This window comes from Ovis aries, chromosome 19 (genome assembly GCF_016772045.2).
Source record: "Ovis aries strain OAR_USU_Benz2616 breed Rambouillet chromosome 19, ARS-UI_Ramb_v3.0, whole genome shotgun sequence".
NCBI classification, from domain to species: Eukaryota; Metazoa; Chordata; class Mammalia; order Artiodactyla; family Bovidae; genus Ovis; species Ovis aries.
Genome location: NC_056072.1, coordinates 51,404,024 through 51,426,747, shown reverse-complemented (window position 1 = coordinate 51,426,747; position 22,724 = coordinate 51,404,024). Strand labels below are relative to the sequence as shown.

Below are 22,724 nucleotides of genomic sequence, written 5' to 3'. Positions count from 1 at the left end.
GGAGGCAACAGCTCGAAATATCTGCATTTATTACAAACAAGGGTGCAGACCCAAGACTCCAAACACATTAAGAGGTCCCAACCTACGACATGGTAAGACACAGACAGAGGGGTGGGGAACACCGAGGTATGTGTCTAGGTCACAGGAGCCCCCTCAGGGTCCCCTCCACCTTTGGTCCAGACGACACCTTGACCCAGGTGTCCCCGCTGCCAGGACACACCTAGGCCCGGGGTCCAGCAGCCGGGTAGCCTGTGAGGCTGGTGATGGAGAAGCAGGAACTCAGAGTCCCTCTCCTCTCAGGGAAGTCTCCCTCTAGGACCCAACGGTTTCAGCCTCACAGCAACCATTACACACATTTTGAAACAGAAAACAGGTAAAATAGTTAGTGAACAGTAAAATAAAAACACTGCAGGGAGGACACCTGAGTGGACAAGTGGTCAGAGGCTGCCCTGTCCACCTGTGAAAGGGGCCAGGGCCAACCGGGGCAACCAGAACCATGGGTAAGTGTGGGCCTCCAGGTGGTCCCAGGAAGGGTGCGAGAAGGGTCCAGAAAGATAGTTTTCAGGAAGGGTGAGGCTCCGCCTGAGGCGTTCAGATAATCAGGCCACCCACCCTCCACGGGGCAAGGCCCCGGCTGTGGGAGCCACAGGAAAGATCGAGACCCACCTGCAGTCCTCAGCCTCACCCGCTCGCCCGCACTGTGGCTCTAGTGCTTCAAAGACGGCTAGCCATGCCACAGAAACCGGAAGACGGGTGCATCCTGCCCACACAAAAGCTGAGCTGTCCTAGTATGACAAGCATCCCTGCTCCAGCCCCAGGTCTCGCTGGGGTGGCTAGAAAAGAACCGTTCTGTGGGGTTCCAGGAAGCATAATCTCAAGTGAGGAGGGGAGCACAACGTGGTCCCGGCAACTCTGCCATGGGCTGCTTCATGCACCCCTCATCGCCATCACACACACCACGCCTGGGGAGAGAGGCCCGCACCCGCACACCCAGTCACACACGCAGGACAGATCAGCTGGTAGCCAGAGACACCAGGGAGTGCTCAAGAGACTATCTTCGGGGGCTCCATGTAGGCCGGATTATAAGGAGGCTGGCTGGCAGGGTAGGGCAGGGCTGCATCTCCTGAAAACAGAGAGGACACCAGTTAGCTGTGGCCGTGGCTGCAGAGGGTCAGGCATGGTGGAGTCGGCAGGCGTACTCACCTGCCATCGTCTCGTGGTAGGCGGGGGGGCCCATGGGCTGGGTTGGGTAGGGTGCTGTTGGCAGCCCCGGCTGGGGCACCACGGAGTGGTAGCCCTGGTACGTTGGTCCAGGGTAGCTGGGCGGTTGCAAGTAAGGGGTGTGGGTCACCGTGGTGGCCGTGGTGGTGGTCACAACCGCTGCAAAGAGAGCCCCGGTCAGGAGCGCCAGGCTGGCCACCCCGCCCTCCAGCTCAGGCCAGCCAGGGCCCTGGCGAGCCCACCACACCGCCCGGGTCTGTGCTGCCCCCGAGGGGTCACCGTGGGGCAGGGGGGGATGCTCACGTTGCGGGCGCCGGCACATCTTGTACAAACAGCAGCAGGAGCAGGTGCAGCAGATGATAACGGTGACCACGCCAATCACAAAGAGGGTCACCCCGATGGCGAGCACTGTGCCGAACCTGGCAGAAAGCCAGTCAGTGCTCCAGTGGCCGAGACCCCACACCTCCACTGCCGGCGCCATGGGTTCGATCCCCAGTCAGGGAACAAAGATCCCCCATGCCGCACACGGCCAAAAAAAAGAACCTAAATAAAGCCAGTCAAGATCCAGGGCCTCCCGCCCCCACCCAGGACCGGCAGTCCACACCACACCCACTCCCAGATGGCACCTCTCTAGCTGGAGGAGAATGGGCAACACAGATAAAGGCGCTTCGGGGGTGTGGAGCTGGACCCTGTTTCACCCTCAAGTGTCTCCTCAAGTATGGGGTTGACCTTGGCTGCCCCCGGGATGCCCCTTAGGAGCTTGGGAGACAGCTCTTCAGGTGTCCTCCCCCATACTCGTCTTGTCCGCCTCCACTGAGCCAGCAGCACACGCACACCCAGTACCCACCACCAGCCAGGCCTAGGGTGGCTTGAATCCAAATCTCAGACGTGGGTGAGAAAGACCAACTCAGGGCCTCTGGGAGCCCACAGACCATTACAGGAGGCAAGGGCTGAAGGGAAAATGACTCAGGAAGCACAGGTAATGAATCACCGGGAGAAGTTTCCAGGAGCGGGGAGACCAGTGTGGCCAGGACGGCAGGGAGTGGTATGGCTGCAGGCCCCTGGAGTGACGGTGAGCCTGCGGGGTGCCAAGCACCATGCCAGATGTCCTCATACACCCTCACTCCAACCCGAGGGGCAGGCAGGCGGGTCAACCAAGAGCCAGGCGAGAGGAGGCCTCCCTGCCTACGCGGGCCCTTCAGCAAGGCCCAGGCCTGAGTGGAGACTCCGCCACCTGAGAAGGCTGGCCCTGGGCGGGAAATCCACCAAAGCCGACTCTCAAGGGCAGCCACAGCCCCCTGCTGTCCTCCCGTTCCCAGAGGGCAAGCAGTATTCCTTCCAGTAAAAGGGAACTGCACCAACCAGCTGTTCCATTAAAACATGGAAGGGGCTTGGTGAGCTGTGAGCTGTAGGCTCCCCTGAGGCCTGGAGGAAGGTCGAGGGGACGGTGTCCCCGCTTCCCCGCCCTGAGTGGAGGGTCTTCCATCTCATAGGCCAGCTGACGTCACAGCTCTGGGATGGACTAAGGACAGACCCTCCCGCCCCAGACTCAAAATACCCAATTGCATTCATAAAACAGGAGCCACTGGCCACTGTGCGGCCCAGACCAAGGCCCCAAGTCAGAACAGTGGGAGTCAGCCAGTGCCGCCTGCCTAAGCAGAGGAGCCTGTAACTGCCGTTCACCCGAAAGCTCCTCCCAGGCCCTTTGCTGACCAAGGATGCAGACACAGACCCGTGTGTGCACACATGTACACACACACGCACGCGCACACACACACACGCACACACAAGCGCGCGCGATGAATGACACATGACTGCAGGGCCCCCACCAATCTCTAATCTCTCTCTCCCACTCCCTTCCTCTCTTCCGTCTCTATCTAACACACAGCACAGTACCAGCACCCAGGCTCACCCCATGTTAGCCTCTGCCTTCACTCAAGGGCCTCTCGCGCCCGGGGGCTTCCCCATTCCATCCCCAGGCCACTCAGTTTCAATCTCCTCCCCTTTCCAGGAAAAGTAAAGCGAATCTCCTGGGCCCTCCCTAGCCCTGACGTCAGAAGCAGGAAGGACAGAGCCTCTTAAAGACACACTGCGGTGGATGCCCCAGCTGCGCTCCAGACTGGGGCCAGGATGGGGGAGGGAAAAGCTCCCGGAGTTGCCTCCCCTCCCCACTGTCCATGGGGTCCCCAACCACCCTCCTGCTCTGCCTGGCTGAGCCCGCCAGCCCCGTTCCAGCCGTCCACTCAGTGGGCACTTCAGCCATCTGAGCCCACCCGCAGACCCAGGGCCCGCCGGCCACTCCCCTCAGCTCCTCTTCTCCCACCAGTGCATGCTGCCGGTCTCAAATCTGAAACCACCCAAGTCCCCGTGGCCAGCCTGGCATGTCTGATCTTGTTGCTCCTGCTCAAGAGACTAGCATGGCTCCTGGAGCTCCTGGGATCATGCAGGAATTTGCTTTATAATTTCTTTGTAAACTCTGTGTAATGTGTGTGTATCTGTACTTCTCTCTTTGTGAGGATATATAATGGACTTCCCTGGTGAATCAGATGGTAAAGAATCTGCCTGCAATGCAGGAGACCCGGGTTCAATCCCCGCGTCAGGAAGATCCCCTGGAGGAGGGTATGGCAACCCACTCCAGTTTTCTTGCCTGGAGAATCCCATGGACAGAGGAGCCTGGTAGGCTACAGTCCATGGGGTCACAAAGTGTCAGATACGACTGAGTGACTAACATTAATAACTAATAGTGTGATAAGAGAGGGAAAAAAATCCAGCATTTGTCTCATCAGAGAGTAACACAACAAAGCAAATGTCCATCTTCAATTAAAAGTCTAAATAAAGGGCTTTCCTGGTGGCTCAGTGGTAAAGACTCTGCCTGCTGATGCAGGAGACACAGGTTGGACCCCTGATCCAGGAAGACCCCACACACCACGGAGCAACTAGGCCCGGGCACCACAACTACTGAGCCTGTGCTCCAGGGCCCGGGAGGCACTACCGAAGCCCATGTGCCCCGGGGCCCGCGCTCCACAACAGAAGTCACGGCAGTGAGGATCCCATGCCCGCAGCTAGAGGGCAGCTAGAGGGCAGCCCACCACTAGAGAAAAGCCCGAGCATCGGCGAAGACCAGGCACAGCCATAAATAAATAAAATTTATTTTTTTTTAAGTCTAAATAAAATAAAACTCCCTGTGTGGCTGGGGGGACTCCCACCCTCCCTCCTGTATGATCCAGCCACATCACCCTCCTTTCACCTTTTTCTGTTTGGCTGTGCCATGTAGCATGTGGGATCTTAGTTCCTCGACGAGGGATTGAACCTGCACCCCCTGCAGTGGACGCACAGTCTTTACCACAAGGCCACCGGGAAGTCCTCCTGTTAGCTTCTGGAAGCACTGTGTGCTCCGTCTTCCCTCAGGGCCTTCATACAGGCAGTTCTTCCTACAAAACCACCCCACTGGCTCTTTTCCTCCCATCCCTATATAATTCATTCTTGGTCACTTTTCAGTTCTCAGATCAAAACTTCACTGCCTGTAGGACACCACCCCTGATCATGCAGAAAAGGTCAGACTCCTTGATAAATGCTCTTACAGAATCAACTGCCTGGCTACTTCAGTTTATCAACACACACTCCTTTGGATTGCGTGAGCACTGGATTACCGTGCATCTTGCCTCCAGCCTATGGATTCACAGAGGCACAGACTGCAGCCAGCCCTGAACCATCACTGTCTCCAATGCCTGGCCAAGACAGCGGGTGCTCAGGAAGTATCTGACAAGTGAATCAAGTCACTCAGGGATCCCAGGTGGGACAGCAAGGCCTGATGCCCCGAGGAACAGCAATATATGAGGGGTGACTACACAGTGGGGCAGGGATCCATGGCCCCAACAAAGCCACCATACGAACAGAATCACACCTCTGAAGGCTGAGGCTAACTACCCCCCAGAGGTCAAGGAGCCCAAAGGTCAAGTTCAGAAGGCGAGAGTCGGCCTAGGAAGGAAGGGACAGAAGGCCAGGGGAGCAAGAGCCCAGGCAAGGAGCTTGCAGCAGGGCTGAATGGGAAGGTCTCTAGGAGCCCAAAGACCCCCACTGTCCCAGCAGTGAAGGGGCCATCTCGAGCTGGACACCAGCATTCCCACCAGCACACTGGCCAGGCAGCACGTGGCCGTGACCCAGTGGGTATAAGAACTGAGGGAAGGGTGCTGTGAGGGCCCAGAACTAACACAGGCTGGCCATGCCCATGCCTCAGCTACCAGACCTCCCTGCCTTCCTAGTGTATTCTCACGGCAGAGCCGGCATGGAGGGTCAGCAGTGACCAGCCTGGGGCCCGCAGCCAGAGCTTCCACCACTCAGGTGCTTCAAAACACACCATTCCTGCTGGATGATCCTGTGAATGAAAGGAGCTGAGAAGGGACAATGACATTAGGACCCGAAAGGACCGTGATGGGGAACCAAGAAAGCTCAGGGGTCGGGGGGGGGGACTACATGGACCAGCCACTGAGCATCAGCAGGGCAGGACAGGAGTCACCTACTAAAGTGGCAGGAAGACCCACCGATAGCATGTCCACTCTGTGGGGAGCACAGAGAGAGCCTAGGTTCTGAAGGCAGATGGAGTCTCACCTGCACTGCTGTGCTCCGACCTGCTGCCTTGTTCTTGGGGAACCCAGGGAGTTGCCCAGAGGAAGAGCCGGGGTGGGGGCGGACCAAGAATGAAGAAGGAGGGGCAGAGGTGGGGAGAGGGTGGAGTTGGCCCAGAACCCCTCAGCACATCGGGTCCTTCCGCTGCGGAGCATTCGCAGAAGCTTCCAAACAGGGCTGGAGCACCCCAAGGAACCACCGTGCCAGTGGACAATCAACGGTGCCCCCGGCCGAGGAGGCAGCACACAAATGCTCACCCGAGAGGGTGGCCCCTGATGGGTGGTCAAGGGGGCACCCAAAGGAGACACAGCCCCTCCCAGTACCTGCTCCTGGAGCCTCAACCCTGTAAGGCAGGCGCTGGATGCCATGCTGGGGCTCCGCTCAGAAGCAGAGGAGAGGTGGGGCAGGATGGGGAGAAGGCCCAGAGAGGGGAGAAGGATCCTCCCAGCGGACAGGCAAGATGGCCCAGTGGGAAGGCTGCAGGCTCAGGTACCTCGAGAAAGGCAGGGAGGGTGCCCTCGAGCTTCCCCCAGGAACCCACGTCTCCTCTGCTCCCGGGGGATCTCGTTCTGCGATGTGGAATCCACGTTTCTCACACAGCGCCCAATGCTCATTCACCAACCAGGCCACCTTACTCTTTCCTGCCCTTCTCTGAACGTTCTCTCTCAGCGCCTCCTACAGCCATTCTTCAAATGTCACTGACCCTCAACACACTCGATCCCACCCAAACCCAAGCCCTTCATGTGAACCCCATTCGTTCTCTGACCTGGATCCTCGAGCAGGGCAGAGAGCAGGGCACCCCACCCTGGCCCCTCCCTCAGCCACTTCCCACTAGCCCAGCCTCCCTCTGGCCAGACCAGGAAACCACGCTGCCTCCCACACAGCCTGCCACACCCGCCCCACCCGTTCCTGTCATCCTCCAGGAAGTGGTGGTCTTCATTGGGAAACGCCATTCAGACCCCAGCGCTGCGCCGAGCCCTCTCTGGTGTTCCCCAGGAAGAGGCCCACACTGGCTGGATGTCAGACCGTGAGATGACATTGCACTATCCGTTATCGCAGAACCTTTACCACACCTGTGTCCCCCATGACTACGCCCCCTCACCACCAACCCTGCCACCGTTATGCCAACCCCTCCCTGCCACTGTCCCCCTTCGCCACTTCACGGCCTACAATCATACATCTGCCTGTCACCCTTCTACACGCCATCACAGCACCCATTACCATCAACCTCTCCACCATCAACACGAACACGCAGGCCTGCCCCAGTACCAGACGGCCACCACCATCATCATCACTCTATCCCCACCATCACTGTGCCATCACCGCACACTCAGCCTTGTAGCCAACACCTCTTCCCTGTGCCACCACCTGATCACTATCACCTTTTGCCACTATCGCCCCCATCACGGTCACCCCCTTCCCATCACCTACACCTACAGCCCACACCATCACCAAGGTCAATGTGAACCTCCACCCTCAGCGTTTCAGTTGTCAGCCAGTCACCCCAATCCCCAGCACAATGATGAAGAAAACTTCCCAACACAAGAATCAAAGCTCTTGGAGCTCAGACATGCGACAGCTTCTCCGGGGCCATACCCCAAGGACTCTGTGCCGCCGCAGTCCCCGAAGCCCTCTTGAGCCCCCCGTCACCTCTGCTGGGACGATGTACCGAGCCTGCAGGTTACGTACTTGGACATGGGGTCGTCGTCGAAGATGGAGGTGGACGCTTCAGTGTGGACACTGCAAAGAGGAAATCTCACAATTAACCACCTGCACCCCACCCAGCACACCAGGAACAAACACAACCTTAGCACATGCACAGAACATGCATAAAAGCCAACCCCATAATGGGCCAGAAAGGTGGGGCCCTGGTGGCCTCCAGAGGACAGATATCACACACACCAGGATTTCAGGCTACAAAGCCACACATCCTTCTAAAGCACACACGGGACATTCTCTCGGAGAGACCACCCAGGTGGCTCAGACAGTAAAGAATCCACCCTGCAATCCAGGAGACCTGGGTTCAATCCCTGGGTTGGGAAGATATCCCCTGGAGAAGGAAATGGCAACCCACTCCAGTACTCTTGCCTGGAGAATGCCCATGGACAGAGGAGCCTGCTGGGCTACAGTCCATGGGGTCACAAAGACTCGGACACAACTGAGTAACTAAACACTAACACATATGGGGCCACAAAACCAGTCTCAAGAGATCTGAGAAGACAGCTATCATACAAATTATTTCCTCCAACTACGATGGGAGGAAGTTATAAATCAGTAACAAAAGACCCACATCATAAAGTTCAAAACAAAATGCTAAAAACAAAAACTCTCATACCTTGAGAAACCAACATATTACAACAGAAGAGCTGTAGCTTAAATAAGAAATCATAGAGGATATTGAGAAATCTGTAAAACCAGATGAAAATAAAAACACCACTGGTCAAAACAGGTGAAACACAGCTAAAGAATTCTTAGAAGGAAATGTATAGCTTTGATAGTGATATGGTAGGAAACTAAAGAAGATAGGAAAAATGTAATAGAACAAACTCCCCAAATAAGGAAGGAATTAACAAAGATAGGTGCAAAAATCAAATAGCAGCCACAGAAAATAACAGAGAAGATGAACAGAACCAAAGTTGGTGGGCCTCTGGCCAGACTAATGAAGAAAAGGAGAAAAGATGCAAGACAAAAATACAGAATGAAAAGAGGTAAATAACTATAGGTACAACAGAGCTTTTTAAAAAAGTAGTTACTGGAAGTTCCCTGGAGGTCCAGTGGTTAGGACTTGGCATTTCCACTGCTGTGGCCCGAGGTTCAATCCTTAGGAGAGGAACTAAGATCCTGCAAGCTGTGTGACGCAGCATCCCATCCCCCCCCTCAAATAATAGTAACTTTGAACTAAATAAACCATCTGCAAAAAAAGCATTTGGGAAACAGGTGAAAGCAACTGAAGACTAGTATTAAAAGCTATTAAATAAACTGCGGTAATTGTGCCAAGTGTATTCCAGATATACGATCATATTTCTTTTTAAAGGACTCACTTGGGACTTCCCTGGTGGTTCAGTGGTTAAGAATCTGCCTGGCAATGCACAGGACATGGGTTCTATTCCTGGGCGGGGAACTAGGATCCCATATGCCGTGGTGGGCAACTAAGCCTGAGTACACACAGCAGCTACAGAGCCCACACACCACAACAAAAGATCATCCATGATGGAACTAAACTCAATGCTGTCAAATAAATAATTATTTTAAAAATAATAATAATAAAGGACTCACTTGTACGATGAAAAAACTAACATTTAAGGAGACATTTTCACGTCTGGGATTGGTTTTAAAAGACCCAGGAAACAAAGTAGTGAGAGGTAGGTGGAACATTAGCAGCAGAGTATTGCTAACCAGGGGGGCAAGCAAGGAGTATATGGGGTTATTATTCTCTCTGCTTTTGTATGTATTTGAAAATTCTCAAAAAAAAAAAAAAAAAGAAACAAACAGAAAAATTCAAGAGAATTAGGAATAACTATATCCTAAATCTGAAGGACAAGTAAAGCTAAGGAAAAAATATTTTCAAAAAAAACCAGTGTGCAGGCTTTAGCCAGCAATAACAGAGTAAAGCATACCAAGTTGGGATAAGGGGGGCAGGGGCGGAGCAGGAAGAGACTTCCATGGAGGTGGGCCTGGCATCGAAAGCCCCCTTTCTCCTAGGGGCACCAGCCTATTTCAGAAGGGCAATTCCCTAGGCAAGAAGACTGGGGTGGGTTGCCGTTTCCTACTCCTGGGGATCTTCCTGGGCTTGCACTCTCATCTCCTGCAGGGGCAGGTAGATTCTCCTTTTTCTTTTTTGTTTTTAAAACCAAACTATTTTATTGAGGTCTAACATACTTACAGTTTAAATTCATTTAATTATTAATTCAAATTTTATTTAAAATGCCTTTAAGATCGTTTTATATTTTAGATCATAAATCAAGATTTTTCTGTTTCATATAAATTCTGTATCTAGCCCAAAGTTTCACATGTTTACTCATTCTAGTCTGCCTTTCTTTGTTTTTTTTTTTTTTTTAGTTTGTTTAATTGGAGGCTAATCACTTTATAATATTGTGGTGGTTTTTGCCATACATTGACATGAATCAGTGGCAGGAAGATCCTTAACCACTGAGGTCCTGAACAGCAAGGAGAAACTCAGCAAGGAGCTCAGCTTCTACTCGTCTCAGTTTCCGCAATCAGGCCAAGATGACCTTAGAGTGCTCGTGTCCCTGGCAAAAGCAGTTATCAGTCCTTCCTGGAGGAAGTCCTGAGCTCCAAATGGCTATAATTCATTCTGCAAATACAATGTTTGGCACACAACTGATGATGATTTCCAGGAACACGAGAACATTAGAAAATAGGAAACAACTGACAGTAGAAACATCCACAGGGGCTCCAAACACTGACATTCTCAGACTGTGACCTTTGTTCAAGGAGATCAAAGGAAAGAAGCAGCAGCAGTTTAGGAGAACTGCGAACAAAAATGAAACAAAAATTCTAGAACTAAAAAATCATGCAAAAATCAGTAACTTATTAGACAGCTCAAAATATAATCAATCAACTAGAAGACAAACCCAAACAAATATATATACACTAAAGCCTAGAGACACAAAACGATGGTAAATGTACATACAGAAGACAGTAAGTGAAATATGGAAGACAGTTGTAGAAAAGGTCTTAAGTTCAGTTCAGTTGCTCAGCTGTGTCCAACTCTTTGCGACCCCATGAATTGCAGCACGCCAGGCCTCCCTGTCCATCACCAACTCCCGGAGTTCACCCAAACTCATGTCCATTGAGTCAGTGATGCCATCCAGCCATCTCATCCTCTGTCGTCCCTTTCTCCTCCTGCTCCCAATCCCACCCAGCATCAGAGTCTTTTCCAATGAGTCAACTCTTCACATGAGGTGGCCAAAGTACTGGAGTTTCAGCTTTAGCATCATTCCTTCCAAAGAACACCCACGACTGATCTTCAGAATGGACTGGTTGGATCTCCTTGCAGTCCAAGGGACTCTCAAAGAAAAGGTCTTACATATGTGTAATTAAAGTCCCAGAGGAAGAAATGTGAGAATGGAGTAGAAGCAATCTTTAAAAAGAGGTATGCATGCTATTAAAATTATTTTTCTCCTAGCAAAAATGATAAAACGAAAAAAAAGATAATGGCTGCAAATTTTCCGAAACTGGCAGAGCCAGATTTCAGAAATATCTTAAGCCCCAAGCAGCAAAAATTCAAAGAAAAACTCACCTAGGTACAACTCACCTAGGTAAAAACCAAACATGAGAGAAAACACTTAAAAATTAGAAAACAGACATGCCACTGGCAAAGGAGCAATAATAAAACCATTATCTGATTTCTCAACAGAAACAACAGACGTTAGGAAACCATGGAACGAAAGCTTCAAAATGCTGAACTCTACTGAAAGTTTATACCTTCCAACCTATTAATCCATACCAGGAAAAATATCCTTTAAGAAGGAATGTAAAACAAAGACATTTTCAAACAAACAGAAGCCAAGAAAATTTGACACCAGTCTACCTGTATGAAAGGTAGAAGGAACATGTCTCAGATGAAGCTTAAACGTGAAGGAAGAGAAAATAAAGATACTGATAAAGGCAAAAAAGACAATTAAAATACTGTCTTTGGGAAATGCAAATCAAAACCACAATGACATATCGCCTCATACCAATCCAGACAGCTATCATCAAAAAGAACACAAATAAAAAATGCGGGCAAGGATACGGAGAAAAGGGAACTCTTTGGCCCTATTGCTGGGAATTGGTATAGCCACTGTGGTAAACAGTATGGAGATTTCTCACAAAATTAAAAATAGGTAATTCCCTGGCAGTCTAGAGGCTACGACTCTGGGCTCTCACTGCCAAGGGCTGGGGTTCTACCCCCAGTTGGGGAACTAAGATCTTGCATGGTACTTGGCATAGCCAAAATAAGCGAACAAAAACCCTGAAAAGAGAACTAACATATGACCCAGCAATTTCACTCCTGGGTATACATTAAAAAAAAAAAAAAAAACACTAATTTAAAAAGATACACGCATCCCAATGTTCATAGCAGCATTATTTACAATTGCTAAGGTATAGAAGCGACCAGTGTCCATCCACAGACGAATGGATGAAGATGTGGTGTGTGTACACATGTGTGTGTGCACACATACATGTACACAATGGAATGCTGCTGCTGCCAAGTCGCTTCAGTCGTGTCTGACTCTGTGCAACCCCATAGACAGCAGCCCACCAGGATCCCCTGTCCCTGGGATTCTCCAGGCAAGAACACTGGAGTGGGTTGCCATTTCCTTCTCTAATGCATGAAAGTGAAAAGTGAAAGTGAGGTCGCTCAGTCATGTCCAACTTTTCGCAACCCAATGGACTGCAGCCTACAAGACTCCTCCGTCCATGGGATTTTCTAGGCAAGAGTACTGGAGTGGGGTGCCATCTCAGCCATAAAAGAATGAAATTTTGCCATTTACGGTACCATGGATGGACTTGGACAGCATTATGGTAAATGAAATAAGTCAAAGAAAGTCAAATACTGTAAGATATCACTTATATGCGGAATCTAAACATACAACAAACGAGAGAATACAGCAAAAGAGAAGCAGACTCACATATACAAAGAACAAAGCAGTAGTTACCAGTGGGGAGATGGGAGAGGGGCACCACAGGGGTGGAAGCGTGGGAGTACAAACTATTGGATGTAAGGTAGGCTCAAGGTTGTATTGTACAACATGGGGAATATAGCCAATATTTTGTAATAACTATAATGGAAAGTAACCTTTAAAATTGTATAAACTTTTTTCAGATAACCATGAAAAAAATTCTGTATTTCTCTAAAGAAGACATACAGATAGCCAAAAAGCACATGAAAAGATGTTCAACATCATAGAGAAATGCAAATCAAAACTACAACAAGGGATCGCCTCACACCAGTCAGAATGGGCATCATCGAAAGGTCTAGCGATTTCCCTGGTGGTCCAGGAGTTGACTGCAGGCTTCCACGGGAGAGGGCATGGGTTCTATCCCTGGGTAGGGCAGTTCCATGTGCTGTGTAGTATGGCCAAAAACAAGATGGAATTAATAATTTGGGGGACTTTCTTGATGGTCTAGGGGTGAGGGCCCTGCATTTCCACCGCAAGGGCACAGGTTCAATCTCTGGTCAGGAAAGTAAGATCTCACATGCCCCATGGCCAAAAACATAGTCTACCAACAATAAATGTTGGAGAGGGTGTGGCGAAAAGGAAGCCCTCCTACACTGTCGATGGGAATGTAAATTGGGACAATCACTATGGAGAACAGTATGGAGGTTGCTTAAAAAACTAAAAATAGAGCTACTATATGATCCAGCATTCCCACTCCTGGGCACATATCTGGAAAAAAACCATAATTCAAAAAAATACATGGACCCCGATGCTCACTGCAGGACTATTTATAATATCAAGGCATGGAAACAACCTGAATGAACCCTATATACAAAACAAACACACTCACAGATTTCAAAAACAAACTTATGGTTACCAAAGGGGAAATCAGGGTGGGAAGAACAAATTGGGAACTTGAAATTAACATACACATCACTACATATAAAATAGACAACCAACAAGGACCTACTGTTCAGCACACGCAACTCTACTCAATATTCTGTAATACCCTACATGGGTAAAGAATCTGGAAAAGAATGTATAACTGAATCACTTTGCTGAATATCTGCAACTAACACAACATTAGTAAATCAACTATAATCTAAATAAAATTTTAAAAAGAAAGAAAGGGAAGAAAATACTGTCTTTGGGATTTATAGTATTACAAGAGATAAAGGGAGTATCAGACATAATAAAATGAGCAATTAAAAAAAATGAGCAATTCATTTTATTATGGAAACAATCCTAGATATGTATGCAGCTAATAACAAAGTATTAGACCTCATGAAGCAAATACTGATAGAACTAAAAGAATAAACATATCTGTAGTCTCTTGGTAATCAACAAAACAAGAATAACAAAAACGAATAAGGATAAAAACGATCTAAACACTGTTATCAACAATTTGACCTAACTGACACTTAAAAAGAGTACACTTAACAACCGCAGAATATATCGGAAACACTCACCAAGGTACAGGATATGCTAAGCCATAAAATGAGTCTCAATAAATTTCAAAAGGCTGAAATCTTTTTTAAAAAGTTTTCATTTATACGGCCATGTCAGGTCCTAGTTGTAGCACACTTAGTTGCTACAGGCTTAGTTGCCCCGCAACATGGAAGATCTTAGTTCCCCAACCAGGGATCAAGGCCGCACCCCCTGTATTGGAAGGCAGATTCTTAACCACTGGACCACCAGGAAGTCCCAAAAAACCGAAATCTTAAAAGAAAACAACACAATCAGATATTACTACCCAGCCAGCAAAACTACAGAAATTGAACCTTTCTAGGAATCAGCAATAATCTGTATCTTACTGCCTGGTGCCCTGGTGGCTCAGTGGTAAAGAATCTGCCCGCCAATGCAGGTTCAATCCCTGGGTTGGGAAGATCTCCTGGAGAAGGAAATGGAAACCTATTCCAGTATTCTTGCCTGGAGAATCCTACGGACAGAGGAGCCTGATGGGCTACTGTCCATGGGGTCGCAAAGAGACAGACATGACTTAGCAACTAAACAGTATCTTAACTAAAGTGTTAAATATGAGAAGTATACATTTATTAAAACTTGATTCAAATGAAGCATTTATGTACTTATACATCAATTTTTAAAGAAACATTTACAATACCCAGTTTGGAAAGGGTGTGGAGCAAATCTGACTGCTCTCATCTGGCTGGTAGGAGTGTAAGTGGTAACAAGTGCTGGACGTATCTGTCAAAACTGAACACATGCCTCCAGTGCTTCAGGATTTCTACTCCCAGATATTTTCCCACAAGAAAGATATTCCTTTTAAAAGGCACTCAGAGCTTTATAAAAGAGGGTTCTTAGCATCACTATCAAAATAGCAGAAACCAGGAATTCCCAGGGTTAGGACTCCATGTTTTCACTGCCAAGGACTTGGGTTCAATCCCTGGTTGGGAACTATGATTCCACAAGCCACACTGAGCTGCCAAACAGAAAAAGAAAAAATGAATAAACGAAAGAAAACCTAAATACATGGACAGATATGCTATGCTGATGGACTGGAAAACTCAATCAAGTAAAAAGTCAATTCTACAAAAACAGTATAAATCAATGCAATCTAAGCTGGTTTTCTTGAGAAGCTGATTCTAAAATTTACATGGAAATACAAAAGACTAAAAATAACTAAGACAATATTGAAGACTATCAAAGCATAATATAAAGACACAGTAATTATACGTCTGCTTTAGCCCAAGGATAATCAACATAATGTAATAGAGAGCCTAGAGACATCTACACATGTGGATACTCAATCTGTAGCAAACCTGTCATTGTAGAGTGAGAGAACTATCATTTTCTGAGACACTACAGTATATGTTGCTTGGACAGTCAGAGAAAGTATCTTTATAAAATTCACCTAAAAATTCTTCTTCACTGAAGATTTCACAGTAATAACTTTGTGTTTATAATATACACAGGCTAGAAGAAAAACAAAGCAAAATGTGAATGGTAACAACAGTCCTAAGTCATATAATAAACCCTTGGTCAATTTTAAGCTCCAACCACTTCACATAGTGATTGTATCATTTTCTAAAAACGTATTGATATGTCTCTAGTCAATGATGTATTAACAAATGAAATGATCTGTACTGACTTATACAACTACTACTATGCGTACTTAACGCATACAGGGGCTTCTGCGGTGGCTCAGTGGCAAAGAATTTACCTGCCAAATCAAAGCAGACACAGTTTTGATCCCTGGTCTAGGAAGATCCCACATGCCAAGGAGCAACTAAGCTGGTGTGCCCCAATTACTCAGGCTGTGCTCTAGAGCCCAGGAGCCACAATTACAAAGCCCACGTGCAGCAACTACTGCAGCCCACATGCCTAGAGCCTGTGCTCTGCGATGAGAAGCCACCACAACGAGAAGCCCTCGCAATGCAACTGGAGAATAGCCCCCACTCGCCACTGCAACTAGAGGAGGGGTCCACACAGCAAGGAAGACCCAGCACAGCCAAGAAAAAAATGAACAAATAAAAATCAGTTACAAAGTAACAGAAATGCATATACATGTGCACCAAAAGATATGTACAAAGATGCTCAGAGCTGCACTATTTGCAATACCCCTCCCCAAAAAAGAAACAATCCAGATGTCCACCAACATTACAAGGGATCAACTGTGGTATAAAAACCTAACATACACCAATGGAAATGGACACCACAGTACGGATGAAACTCACATGGTGAAAGAAACCAGATAAGAAATAGATGTATGATGTCACGTACATATGACGTCTGTGTGTGTTGAGTAACAGAGCAGCTCAATGTTACGGTTGGGGATAACAGAGGGCATACTGATTGGGAAGTAACCTGAGGGGGTTTCCAAGATTCCATGATGTGTCAGTTCTTGCCCCAGACAGGTGGTGGTTTCGTGGAGCTGAATGTGTTTAAATTTCAATAATTCACTGAGCTGTATGCTTTATATTTGTGTACTTTTATGAATGCATGATATATACTGCCTCCAACCCCAATAAAAACTATACTATAGGGACTTCCCTGGTGGTCCTGCAGCTAAGACTCCACGCTCCTAACGCAGGAAGCCTGGGTTTGATCCCTGGTCAGGGAACCAGATCCCACATGCCACAACTAAGAGTTTGCATGCCGCATAAAAAGATCCCTCATGGTGCAACTAAGACTCAGCCAACCAAGACCTGATGCAGACAAATAAATAAAATAAAAATAAACACTAAAAAAAAAAAAAAAAAACCCTAACTAAGCTGTAGAACTTAGAGATGCATATTTGGGTATTATAACTCTAAAGAAAAGCAAAGCTATATAACAGCTAGAATCAACACTTTCTTAGAGGGATGAGAGACAGTGATTGAGAGTGAGCTCAAGGAGACTTCTGCTGTCTGGACCTGAATAGTGGTTATGTAGATATTTGCTTTATGATAAATCACTGAGCTGTACATTTATTTTAATGTACTTTTTCTGCATGTGAATTTTATGTTACAACAGAATAAAAAAACAACCTCAAGGAATCAGCTTAATAGCAGATTAAACATATATGAAGAATTAAATTAACTAAAAGGCTAAAAGATATAGTCTGGAATGCAATACAGAGACAAAACTATGGAAGAGACAGACGAGCTGTGAAGATGCAGCATGTCTAAACGGAGCTCCAGAAGAAAAGAAGGAAGGCTAATATTGAAGAGTAGCAGAGAATTTTCTAGAACTAATGAAAGACACTAAACCACAGATTTAAGAAGCTCACCAAATCCACAACAGCATAAATAAAAAAAAATCTAGGGACTTCCCTAGCAGTCCAGTGGTTAAGACTTTGCCTTCCAATGCAGAGGGAGCAGGTTAGATCCCTGGTTGGGAAGGCAAGATCTCACAAAAAACCAAAGCATAAAATAAAAGCAATAATACTGTAACAAATTCAATAAAGATTCTTAAAAAATGGTCTCCATCAAAAAAAAACTCATAAAAATAAATCTATACTTCAGTATATCATGGTGTAACTGAAGAATACCAAAAACCAGAACAAAAATAATCTTATAAATCTGTCAAAGGGGAAGAAAAAAGATTTTCTTTTTAAATGCTGGACAACTGACTATTGAACTGGTATCTCTACAGAGATAATAGAAGCCAGAGAAAAAAACCATCAACTTAAATCCAGCTCAGAGAAAATATTTCTTAAGAATGAGATGAATGTAATTTACCATATTAACAGAATAAAGATAGAAAATCAACTAATTATCTCTAAAGATGCAGGAAAATACTTAACAAAATTCAAACTTACTTCAGGATTAAAACTCCAAGGAAACTAGGAACAGAAAGGAATTTCCTCCACCTGATAAAGAGCAGGTATGGAAAGACCACAGCTTACATACCTAATAGTGAATGCTTTCTCCCTGAAGCTGAGAACAAGACAAGGATGTCTCTTAACACTTTTTGTTCTTGTTCTCACTTTTTTCATCATTGTACTGGAGATTCTGACCCGTGTGATAAGGCAAGAAAAAAACAATGAAAGCATACAAATTGAAAAAGAAGTAAACAGTAGAAGAAAAAATGGAATTAAAAAAAAGGCAATACAGTAAGTGAGAAAGAAAGAAATTTAGAAGAGAGGAGACAAATATAAAGCACAAAATAAGACAGCAAATATTGAATACAATCCCAGAAATCCAATAATTACCATAAACTTCAATGGAATACATCTTCCTGTTTTTTAAAGCTATCAGAATAGATTTTGCAGTCCTCTTCCCTGGTGGTGCAGTGGATAAGAATTTACCTGCCAATGCAGGGGACACAGGTTCAATCTCTGGTCTGGGAATATCCCCCATGCCTCAGAGCAGCTAAGCCCATGTACCACAACTATTGGGTCTTGGCTCTAGAGCCCAGGAATCCCAACTACTGAAGCCCCCATGCCCTAGGGCCCATGCTCTGCAACAAGAGAAGCCACCAGACTGGGAAGCCCTCACATTGCACCTAGAGAGTAGCCCCCACTAACCACAGTGAAAAAAAAGGCCCGTGCACTGCAATGAAAACCCAGCACAGCCAAAAATAAATAAATGAAAATTTAGAATAAAAAGTAAGGGGGTTCATTTTGCCCACAGACTATAAACTTTGCAACACACACAAATGAAAGAACACAACAGACTGACCGGCTGCCTATGGAATACGAAGGGGATGCAATGGTCATGGATGATTAAATAAGATGTGTAAGACGATGGGGGTTTGGACTTGCCCAAACCAACAATGATCACTTGCCATGAGCTGAGGAGTGTGACCACCTCAACTCTCTGGGGCCAAACACAAGAAACACGAAGAATGACAAAGGAAGACACAGATGGGAGCCCCTTGGTTCCTGCCTACAAAACAGTTTAAACCCCAGAGGCAATGTAAATCCATGGGCCATGGCAAGAAAACACAGGTATCGCCCACAGTGGGATACACAGAGTCCTGCACAAATCACATACAACCCCCACCAGGTGCATGCACGCTGCGGGATACACTCGCACAAGGGGCCCACCCTGAGGACATGCTGGTACACACCCAGGGGTAAGCCACAGGGCTGGCTGAGGCCACCAACCCCTGAGAAACCTGCTCAGCACTCGAGGCTGGGGGAGGCGCAAGGGATCACAGGAACAGAAGGTCCGGGGCAGTCCAGTGAGTGCTCCAGCATCATCTCAAGAGGACTGACAGGCTGGCTGGACAGGCGCAGGCCGCCCACCTGTGACCTCAGGTGCACTCACCTGGCCTCCGGGGCTTGGCAATCTTTGTCTGTCCACACAACCTGCTTCGACACGTCCGAGCAACAGTACTGGTTGTAACAGTGGCCGCAGCAGAAATCAGGACAGACCAAATCAGCGTCGACTTTGAGCCCAGGGGAAGTCCTACACCGCTGACTCTGGGCTGGAACACATAAAAACACTGTTCACTGGTGGCCACGGGGCCAGCCTTCAGCCCTGTCCCAACCCACACCGCCCCTTCCCCAGCAAGGCCAGCAGGCCAGAGCCAGCCGGGCCATCTCCGCAGCATCCTCTGGCCACTGCCCCAACCAGCCTCACCCTCTCCCATAGGCCACAGCAGAGGCACCCACCTGGGCCCCCTCCCTCTCCCATCAGTCCACTTGCCCTCCAGATGGGATGGTGAACTTTCTACATGTGGGTCTGACTCGGCCACTCCTCAGCCTCAAGCCAGGGGATCAAGCCCAGGCTCCACAAAGCAGCATCCAGACTACAAAGGACCTTAAAAGTCACCCCATCCTCCACCTTCAAATCAACTTACCCATCGAAGTCTTCCTCTAGGTCCCCTTCTATGGGAGCCACCCAAGCCCAGCAGTCACACCCCAAAAAAGCAGTCCCCCCTACAGCTAGGGACTAGACTGACACATTCTTTCTTCTTCTTTTGGGCCATGCCACATGGCATGTGGGATCTTACTTCCCCGACCAGGGTTCGAACCCACGCCCCTGCACTGGAAGCACAGAGTGGACTGAGCTGTTCTTAATCCTCACGTTCTGTCCCCACCTCTCAGCCATGGCAGCCTCGGCCCCGGCTGAAAACTCCGACTCCAGGGGCCAGCGCTTACAGACCATAGCCTTACAGCAGACTGTCTCCTGACCAGTTCACCATCGGCTACAGTCACTCCCACCACAGAAGTGTCCGGGTGGTGTCCCTGCACTGCTGCTGGGCCTGCAGCAGGCGGCTAGGAAATGTCCACGCCCTCAGTAGCCAAGCACCATGTGGAGCCCCAAAACCATTACACGGCTCTTAGCCAGAGCTGGGATCTAAGTACACCTGGCTGACAGGTGTGGAAATAGACCACAGTTTGCCGACTTCCAGGAAGCTGCTACAGCCAAATGTTCCCAGCATCCTTGGGCTACATCAGCACAGATCTGGTGTCCACCAGCAGGAGAGAACAGTCCTGGATGCCACCCTGACAGACCCTAAATGGAACACCCAGTCCAGCAAGGCCCAGACAGCTGTGGTAGACTGGGGATGATCCTGATGATAAACCCTGAGGTAGAAAGTCCTGGCACAGCACCAGGACTCTAAGAACCCTGTCTGACCTCACCCCCAGAGCAGCGGGCAGCATCTGGAGACCCAGCCTGGTCAGTGTATTTGCCACTCCCAAACATTCCTCTTTGGGCTAAGGATGGATTTTCAGCAGTTTATTTTTGAGAAATTGCAGACAAAGGAGAAGCTCTGAAAATGAGTAGGAGTTACCCTTTTGTAACAGACATTTGCAAGTATAAAGGAAACCTCCATTTGTGGGCTCAGTGGTAAAGAATCCACCTGCAATTGCAGGGAAGATCCTCTGGAGAAGGGAATGGCAACCCACTCCAGTATTCTGGCCTGGGAAATCCCATGGACAGAGGAACCTGGCAGGCTGCAGTTCATGGGGATCACAAAAGAAACGAAGGAACTTCACTGCCGTACTAGGAAGAGGGTAAGGACCATATCTCCAGAAACCTATCAAGGCTGCAGGCACAGATTTCAATCTGCGTAACAATTTTACCCCTTCTTTACTGGGTTTTTCCTCATGACTCCCAATATCGTGACTCTTTCGCCTTTAGTTCAAGACAGCATTCAAAGTGAGGCACCATTTAGGCAAGTTACTGGTTCCTTGGGTCTCCCATGCATACCGGAAGTGTAGTGGTAGTGTTAGTCATGTCCGACTCTTTGTGACCCCATGGACTGTAGCCAGCCAGGCTCCTTCCTCCGTCCACTGGATTCTCCAGGCAAGAATACAGAGTGGATTACCATTCCCTTTTCCAGAGGATCTTCCAGACCCAGGGATCGAACCTGGGTCTCCTGGATTGCAGGCAGATTCTTTACCGTTTGAGCTACAGGGAAGACCTAGTCCACCATTTGAGCAAGTTACTCAGTTTCCTTGGATCGCTCATGCATTCCAGAGATATAACTGGAATGTCTTTAAACATTTGTTTTTCTCTCCTGTTCATTTGTCTTACGTCAGTGTAATTAGTAAACCAGCCAAAGAACCTACAGGACAAGAGGAAATCTTTCCATCCCAACAGTGTCAAGCACCCTGGGGCCACTGGTGGAGCAAGGTCCAAAGACAGAGGCATTGACTGACCTCCTTGAGAAGGGTCAACTAGGTGGTAGGCTCTCAGCAAAGCTGCAGGGCAGAGGGTGGGCCCACCAACAGGTGCAACCCAGCCAGCCATCCACCTGGCCACAGATAAGGCCAGCACAGCCCATCCTACTGGGTAGCTCAGGTAACCTACCTCCTTTTACAGACTTATCAGCCTCAGCCCAGCCCAAGCTTCTAAGACACAGACAGGTTGAGTGTTTGAGCCAAAAGTCCACGACACAAATGTTCTTCTGAACCCCAGACACTCTGAACCAGAGTCTCCAGTCCTCACTGGAACTTCCCACCCCAAGCCCTCCAGATTCCTCTCAGTCCCAAGGAAACAAAGTCCTTCCCTTGGAGAAAAACACCCACCCCAGAAGGATCTTCAGCTTCCTAGGGAGACGGGTGGGGCAAGGGGAGGGCACTCTTCTACTTCCCTACCTTTAAAAGTTCCCCATCCGGGCCTCCACCATCTGGGATTCATCAGTCTACAATCAACCTACAACAGTTAAGTGTCTCATCCAACCCTGGGGACCAGCCTGAGTGGTCTCCAGGACGGCCAGGGCAATGGAGGCAGAAGGGGGAGGCTCCCAGCCAATAAACTGAGGCCAGGGAAGGCCTCAGATGCAGGGGCCAGGCCTCCCTGCGGCCACCACCCCTCCCTAAGGCCAGGCAGGAAATCCCACCCCAGCCTCTGAGAAGGCAAGCCCTTGGGACCCTTGAGGACAGACCTCCCCCGCAGCCACCACCACCATGCCAGGGCAGAACAATGACGGCAGATGCCCGGGGTCTGGGCAGTGTCAGTGCAGACGGGAGGGAGGCTGGGGTGGAGGACAGACCAGTCGTGGGGTCCGCACACTGCCTCGGGGTTATGAGGCTCCGTTGGGGTCCCTCGGGGGACGGCGCCGCCTGGGCTTGCAACCAGGGACGGCGCGGACATGGCCGCCTCCCTTGCCTGCCCGGGACGAACTCCCCGCCACCCGCCAAGACTCACCTCCCTCAGGCGCCGGGAGCAACAGCAGCAAGAGCAGCAGGATGCGGGGCGCGGCCATGGCTGGGAGCGCAGGGGGACGGACGGACGGACCGACAGACGGCGCCGCTGTGGCCGCAAACCTCAGCGACCCGCGCGGCCGCTGGCTTCCACGCCCCGCCCC

The 22,724-nt window shown here is 48.8% G+C and overlaps 1 protein-coding gene across 3 annotated transcripts; it reads right to left on the bottom strand.

The window, feature by feature from the left end:
- Positions 1–12: 12 nt before the first annotated feature.
- Positions 13–22,724, bottom strand: SHISA5 (shisa family member 5). Of its 3 annotated transcripts, XM_015102442.4 has the most exons (6): positions 22,565–22,724; positions 19,229–19,388; positions 7,537–7,587; positions 1,525–1,640; positions 1,204–1,380; positions 13–1,123 (listed from the first exon to the last, which is right to left on the bottom strand). In XM_015102442.4, exons 1-6 carry the CDS (start codon positions 22,620–22,622, stop codon positions 1,044–1,046), a joined length of 642 nt encoding a protein of 213 aa, XP_014957928.2. In that variant the 5' UTR covers positions 22,623–22,724; the 3' UTR covers positions 13–1,043. The 3 variants fall into 3 exon arrangements, with proteins under 3 accessions (XP_014957928.2, XP_042092212.1, XP_027813481.1); XM_042236278.2 differs by lacking the exon at positions 7,537–7,587; XM_027957680.2 differs by lacking the exons at positions 7,537–7,587; positions 19,229–19,388; positions 22,565–22,724 and adding an exon at positions 3,134–3,213.